This window comes from Chaetura pelagica, unplaced genomic scaffold (genome assembly GCF_000747805.2).
Source record: "Chaetura pelagica isolate M959 unplaced genomic scaffold, ChaPel_1.0 scaffold1341, whole genome shotgun sequence".
In the NCBI taxonomy this organism is placed as follows: Eukaryota; Metazoa; Chordata; class Aves; order Apodiformes; family Apodidae; genus Chaetura; species Chaetura pelagica.
The window spans coordinates 119026-126714 of NW_009952053.1; the positions used below are offsets into that span (position 1 = coordinate 119026).

The 7689-nt window shown below is 54.2% G+C and overlaps 1 protein-coding gene across 1 annotated transcript in view; it reads left to right on the forward strand.

Moving 5' to 3' along the window:
• Positions 1-5659, forward strand: part of PAX5 (paired box 5) — a gene marked incomplete at its 5' end in the record, with an annotated part of 123800 nt that extends 118141 nt beyond the window's left edge. The window contains 2 exon segments of the mRNA XM_010003639.1: positions 2468-2554; positions 5655-5659. Coding sequence (XP_010001941.1) covers positions 2468-2554; positions 5655-5659 — 92 coding nt within the window.
• Positions 5660-7689: the final 2030 nt, after the last annotated feature.

Sequence of the window (7689 nt, forward strand, 5' to 3'; positions counted from 1 at the left end):
CTGCTTGTCCTGCTGTCCCTGCTTGTCCCTCTGTCCCTGCTTGTCCCTCTGTCCCTGTCTTGTCCCTCTCTCCCCACCTTGTCCCTCTGTCCCTGCTTGTTCCTCTGTCCCTGCCTTGTCCCTCTGTCCCTGCTTGTCCCTCCCTCCCTGCCTTGTCCCTTTCTCCCCACCTTGTCCCTCTGTCCCTGCCTTGTCCTGCTGTCCCTGCCTTGCAGGACGCTGCAGTCAGAGCTGCTCCCCCCCCCCCCGCCGTGTCTGTCAGGGCAGCTGTTGGATGCAACCAAAATGGAGAGAAATCTCCTCGTTTCTGTCCCCGCGGGGTAGATGGAGGTGTCGGGACGGGCCGGGGCAGCGGCACCCGCGGGGTCCGGAAAACCTGGGGAGAAGTAAGGCAGAAATTCCAGATAATGGGACATTTCCAGATAAAGTTATTTCTTCCCTTTGTTCTGTTGGCTTTAAAATTCCAACAGAAAATGCCAACCCCCCCGTCTCATGTGATTTGATGCTGGTCCTATGAAAAGTCATAAACTCCAGTAATGCCAGGTCAGGCCTGCTAGAAGAGGAGAAAGGTTCTGCTGTCCATATACTGAAAAGCAGTTTGTCACAGGTGACCCTCATGACAAGGAATTCAGGGAAGGGCTTTCAAGGGCCGGGACAGGCCCTGCCACCCACCGGTGACATTATGGGCCACTCTGCTGCCCACAGGCTTGGGGAGACACTGGGGCAGACTAGGGGGCAGACTGGTGGAAGGGTTTTGGGAGCAGGGGAGGAGCTGGGAGGGCTGGGGTTAGCAGACAGCTCAGGTGGCAGTGGGGAGGGAGGCAGAGGGGCCAGAGAGGAGCTGCTGTGTCCTGCCACAGGGACCTCCCTGGTGCCTTGGTGGGCTCCTGACATCTCTTCTGGCTTTGGGGTCTTCACCATGTCTAGAGTGAGCACTGTGATGGAGGGAGCCTTCAGGTTCTGAAGTAATCTGTCATCCATCAGGACAGGGAGCAGGGAGGAAATGTAGATATTATGTGCTTACTGGGAAAAAGGGTTTGGAGGCTGTTTTCCTTGGCTTATGGTGAAATGGTGCCATTCCTTAGAAGGAAAACCTGCTCTGCTCACAGAGATGTGGTCAGGACAGCAGTGGCTTCAGACCCTGTCTCATTGTCTGTCTGTAGACACTGGGGAGGAGCAGGTGGAGGCTGGTGGGTGCCATCCCGTGGGGCCAGGGTCTGTGGGGAACAGAAAGGGGTGTTATCAGAGATCCCCTGGAGCTCAGCCCAGGGGCTGCCAGGTCTGCATGGCTGTGGAGCCCACCAGGCTGCCAAGCCTAGAGTTGCTGGTGCAGCCACAGGACCCCACGGGTCACCAGAGCTTCATCCCCCTCCAGCCTTGGGCCAGCAGGTCAGCACCTCACCTAAACTGTGTCCTGAGCCAGGAGGGCACTGATGGGTGTGGGGACCCAAATGTGGTCCCCAGGGCAGGTCCATGGGTGGTGCTGAGCCCTGGGGAGCTGCTGAGGTGGTGCTGGAGTCCAGGGCAGGGGCTGCAACAGTGCTGAGCATCACACCAGGCAAAGGGGACCACGAGCATCTTCTGCTGAGCCTGGAGCCTTCTCCTCCTCTTGCCATAGGAAACCTGCTCCTTCTCCTGCTGTGCTGTGGCGTTGAGCATGTATTTTTGTATGAGAGAAGGAAAAAGAGAAGAGGAAGGCAGAGAGGAGGCAAGAGAGAAAATGTCATTTGTGGCAGATTTCCCTACCAATCAGCAGCCTTTTGGTATTTGCACGGTGGTGGAACCGGGTCCCCTGCCCAGGGTCAGAGCCCCATGGTGCAAGGCTCTGTCCTGAGGAGCTTTCAGCTGAAGTATAAAACAGGAGGTGACATGTGAAGAGAAGAAACAGATGGGGAGAGCAGGAGTTGGTGAGGAGACAAGTAGAAGTAACTCTTTGAGTCTTTTTTGTGCCTTTGGAGTGTTTCAAAGCCATCTGAAACTGATGCGAGTATCCCTCTGGGTTGCAGTGATAGGTGGATGTATGGAACCAAGACCTTGTTCTCCTGGAGAGCCTGGAAGGGTATCCAGTACCTAGATTATCTCATTCTCTGCCAGCAGAGACCCTGTCTGAGCAGCCCTGTCCTTGTATTGCCTCTTGCCCTGAGTGTTGCAAGGCTGTAGAGGCAAGGGCCAGCCCCATCCTGCATCCCAGAGTGCTCTCCATTCCTCCTCTGTCTTGCTCCTGCAGCATGAGCTGCCTGAGAACATCCCACCAGCTCAGCAGGCCTGGCCTGCAGCACAAGAAGGACACTTAGAAGGTGGCTGCACCCATTTATTTAATAGTTCTCCCCCCTGTGTTGCCCTCCCTTACAGAGCGTGTCCAGGTGCTTCAGTGGAGCAGTGTGTGCTGAGGAGCTCCTCTTCCCACACGGTGCCTGTGGACTTAACTCAAATGATGTTTTGTTTTCTCTTTGTCTCCTTTCCTCAGGGAGTGAGTTTTCTGGGAGCCCTTACAGCCACCCACAGTATTCCACGTACAACGACTCCTGGAGGTTTCCCAACCCTGGGCTCCTGGGTAAGTTGCTGTCGCTGCTGCGGGGGCTCAGCACAGGCTGCTCCTGGTTTGCAGAGAGTGAGGGTCCATGGCTGGAGTGGGCAGGACATGGGTCCTGGTGTGGTCCTGAGTCCCTCTGCTCAGATCCACGTGGGTCTGGACATCTCCATCAGGGTACACAAATGCTCTTGGTTCTCTTCCCCAGCAAGGAGCCCCATGCCCAACCCCTTTGTCTTCTTTCTGCCCCATAAAATCCTTCCAGGCTGGAAGGCAGGATCCCCGTTTTTTTGAGGGTGAGGAACAGTGTTCAGGAGCCCCACTGTTCCCTGTGCTGTGGATTCTTGCTGGTTGAAGCACTGAGCACTTCTCCCCGACCTTGTGTTGTGTTTGCTCCCTGGTTGTGTGGCTGCCTCGTCTGTCCCTCCTCTGCAGGCACCGTCCCCACAAGCAGTGGGAGGCAGGAGCCCCATGGCTCATGCAGGATCATGGCCCTCATGTGAAGGATAAACATAATCCATTTTACACCACTGTCAAAAGCTGGCCCACTTTGACCTTATATACATGTAGCATGCAGTAATTAGAATTTTTCCCTGCATAATTTGCATGGATGAGGTAAGTAAAATACCAATTAATTGTCATCTCTCAACACAGGAGTAGCATGCCTTAGAGATTTCCAGATTTATGGATGACAGGGCTGTTATATGTGACCTCCAGCAGCGAAATAATTTTGAATTTTTGTCATACTTTTTTCATCCAGTTTCTTTGTTTTAAGTAATTGAGTCCCCATGTAATTGAGCCACCCAGGCTGTATTCATCATGGCTCTTGTCCTTAAACAAATCCTCGGGGAGCAATAGGCAGCCTCAGCCTCCCATGCCATGGTGCTGGTGTAATGCTGCTATTTGCTGTGCCACATTTAAGGGTTTGTTAGTGCTTCCACCATAAATCAGTGGGCGGATCTCCAGCTGATACGGATGGCCCGGGCTGCACAAAGCAGGGAGTCCCTGCGCTTCCACCCGCAGTTTCCATGGCCACAACCGGCAGCGCCCATGGGACTTTTGGCCCGGCCACCTGGGGAAGATGCTGCAGCCACGCTCCCCTCCTCTCTGATTCTGCAGCTCCCTGGGAAGCCGGAGGGCTGCTTGAGCAAAGCTCTGCTGCAGGGGCGGGCCTGGGAGCTGGGCTTTGGGTGGGTTTTTAGGTGTTGTTTGCGAGGGGTGAGGAAACCGGTGCGATGTGAAGAACACATGGGAACTCAGCCCCAGCCCTGCCCGTCTCTGCAGAGGGAGGGGTGTTGGTGGGGCCTGTGGGGGTGCCCCTCTGTGGGGAGGACGTGTGCTGGAGACACAGCAGAGCCATCCTGGCACCATGCTGGTGCCATCCAAAGCCATCCCAGTGCCATCCCGGAGCGCAGCGCGGCGCTGCGGGGTGGGCAGTGGCTCTTGGCTGTGCCCACCAGCTGCTCCCTCTTCCTGGGAGCTGATGGGCTCGTGTTTCAGCTCCAACCTCCTGGACGGGGTGCAGGGCAGGTACATCCCCCCGTGCCCTGGAGCCAATGGAGATGGTCAGGTCTGGGTCAGGAGAAGACTTTAAAACAGGAGCTGTTCAGGAACCATCCATTCACTGCCAGGACTCCTTTTCCCTGTGCCATTCCCTTGGTTTTCTCCCTCTTTCCTGGTTTCCTTTCGGGGTGACCCATGCTGGGGACATCTGGGTCCCCTCTCCATGGTGCTGGAGGCTGTTCTGCGGGCAGGGCTCCTGGGACAGCCAGGATTCCCTCCCCCATCCTGCTGGGAACACCTGGTCCAGTGAGGCAAGGGCAGGAAGGTTTGGATGCTGCTGTTTTCCTTCAGAAACCACAGATTTGTCGAAATGGAAATGCTCCACAGTATAATGACAACAGTGCTGGCGGGGTTTTTTTGCGGGCAGGAGTTGTTAAAAATGTATAATCTTGGCTTCCATGTTTTTTATCTTTGTTTTTATTTTCAAAACCTTATGTTTCGGTAAACACAGACTCAGTCACTGCACAGATACTGTTCTGTTGCTTTGAATGTGCAGTGACTCACTGATGTGGAGTTACAAGACTGGAAGTTCTGATGCATCAAAAAAAGGAAAAGGAAAGGGAATTTTTATTCTGCAGCAAGTCCTGAGGATGAACTTACCATTCCATCCCAGCCTGGTCACAAAACTTGGAGCACTGGAGATTTTCTCGAGGGGGAATCCCCTTGTCTGATCATTGGTAGTTTTAAATTACCTGTTCTGCTCTGTTCCTGTCACCTTTGCCAAGCTGGCAGAGAGCTGGGGTAGCCTGAACCTCCTTGTGCTCCTTGAACACACTGTGGGCCCCAAGTAAGAGCTGGGCAGTGAGGTCTTGGGAGCTGAACCTGGGATTTTCATTTAATTTCAAGCCTCTCTGTCAGAGGAGCACCGAAAGCAAAATGATGCTTGGTTTGGAAAGGCATGTGCTAGAAGTCCAGGTGGTACCACACCAGGCATTGTGAAGGTCTGTAGCCCAGCACCAGAGGGAGAAACCCAGCCTGCTTGCCCTTGGCACACAGGGCTGGAGAGCAAGGCCAGTGAGCTAGTGCTCCAAAAGACACAGAATCAGAGTGAGGGTGATTGAGGTTGGACCTCTGGAGATCAGCGCAACCCGCTGCTCAAGCTGGGTCACCCAGAGTAGGTGACACAGGATGGCATCCAGGCAGATTTTGAATGTCTCCAGAGACTCTACAACCTCTGTGCAGCCTGTTCCAATGTTCTGTGACACCTGAAGTCAAGACATTTTTCCTCATGTTCAGGTGGAGCTTCTGTGTCCCAGTTTGTGCCCATTGCCCCTTGTCCTGTCACTGGACAGCACTGAGAAGAGCCTGGCCCCATTCTCCTGACAGCCCCTGTAGATATTGATCAGCACTGATGAGATCCCCTCAGCCTCCTCCTCTCCAGCTGAGTAGCCCCAGCTCTCCCAGCCTTCCCTCCAAGAGGAGCTCCAGCCCCTCGCAGCCTCCCCTGGACTCGCTCCAGTAGCTCCTTGTCTTTTGGGCATGAGGAGCCCAGAACTGGGCACAGCAAAGTCCAGGGACACCCATAGGGCCTAAGTGAGAATGTCTCTGTGTTCACCCACAGGCTGAGGGTTGGACACGTCTCTTGTGTGATCCCTGTGGAGATCCCACCTACCCCTGGGAGCCTGATCCAGCACTGGCTTCTCAGCTGAGGCTTCCACTAACCCTATTCGTGTAGAGTCATTGTAGAACCAAAAGTGTTTGGGTCATAAGGAACCTTTGCAGGTTGCCTCATCTAACCCCCTGCAGCTGGGGGACACAGGGAAGTTCAGGGCAAGTTGGAGTCCTGTGGCAGAGCCTGAAAGTCCTGCTCCAAGTCTGCTGGCACACTTGGAGCACTGGTCACCAGCCTGAGCACCTGCGGTGGGGAGGAGGTTAATCTCAGCTACGTCCAGGAATCTTCCACTCTTCTCAGGAGTACACGTGAGAGTGTTCAGTAATTCTCTCTTGGGAACAAGCTCTGGCAGTGTCAGCCTCAAGGCAGAAACCTTGACAAAGTTAATCAGGACTGGTACATGGGCTGACACCATTTGTTTTACTAAGTCCCGCTGCCGAGATGGAAGTGCAATGCTGTGAGCACTTAGCAGCACCCGGGTTCAGTTAATTCCCTGTGCTGGCAGGAAGGAATTGCCATCACCCCAGGCCTGAGACAGAGGAGCTGAAGGGAGAGATGCCTTGAATTGGAGGTAGCGGGAAGGAAGCATACTTGTGTTGAGAGATGTTTTTTGGGGGGGAATAAAAAGGAGTAGAGAGAGCTGAGAACAGTGAAAATACTTTGATCCTTAGTCCCTGGTCTTGGTCCCACAGAGCAGCTGTGGGGGGAGTGAGCAGGACTATGCTCCTGATGGGGAAGGTGGGTCCCATTCCATGCTGACAAGTCACAATAGCTCCTTCACCATTTCTGCCCCTGGTGTTTCTCTTGAGGTTGCTCCACCAGGCTGGGGTCCAGAGCTGGACAGCTGGGGCTGGATCCAGATCATTTCCTGGGCAGATGAGAGAACAAGCAGGCAGCAGAAAGGACCGTGTCAAGAAATAAATCAATTGCAGTGTGAATCAGAAGGGAAGGATGGCAGAAGGAGGGACAAGTCTGTTCTGGATGGGGCGTGGTGACAGGGAGGAAGAGTGGAAGCTTCATGATATAATGTTTTCATTTTTCACTTGAAATACAAGACTTTTCGATTTCACTGCTGAAAGGCAAACTGGAAAAATCAGACTTGAGAGAAGTGTAAGCCCTTTGGAGAGCAGGAAAGAAGTGTTGTACTGGGCTTTGGTAGCTGTGCTGAGCGAGAACAGCAGCAGAGGAACAGGGAAGGGGAAGGCAAAGACCCTGACCCCAAAAAGACCTCCTTTACCCCAAAACCTCAGGAAGTGCTTCACCAGCTCCCATGGGACCCACACCCCCAGTTCAGTGGCTACGGAAATGTCCCCAAAACCCCAGCTGGACAGGGCATGCACATCTGAAAGCATGGGGAGCTGTGCTGTTGGTCTGTGCTCCTTCATCACAGCTCCCCTGGATTTAAAGAGCGAGCGTCAGGAGATGGAGCCAGGCTCTTCCCAGTGGTGCCCAGTGCTGGGACACGGGGATATGGGCACAAGCTGGAGCAGAGAAGGTTCCATGTAAACGTGAGGAAAAAGATTTTCACTGTGAGAGTGACAGAGCCCTGGGCCAGGCTGCCCAGAGAGGCTGTGGAGGCTCCTTCTCTGGAGACATTCCAACCCACCTGGACACGTTCCTGTGTGATGTGCTCTGGGTGCCCCTGCTCTGGCAGGGGGGTTGGGCTGGGGGAGCTTTCCAGGTCCCTTCCGACCCCTGGGATTCCTTGATGGGGTAATTCAGTGTAATTGCTTGAGGTTGGCTGGGATACACAAATACAGTGGTTTATTGTAGGCTTCCTGTGAGAAGGATGTTCACAGTGCTTGTGAACTTCCCACTGCTCTCTTGGGGGACATACAGTTCCTGAGTCTGGGGCTTGTTACCCTGGTGTCTGTTATCTGGAAGAGGAGTGTCCATCCAGCCCAGGATCCTAGCTGTGGTGCTCTTGGCAGGTAACACGAGGCTGTCAGCTCTGCAGGAGTGGCAGTGTGGGTGGGATGGTGAC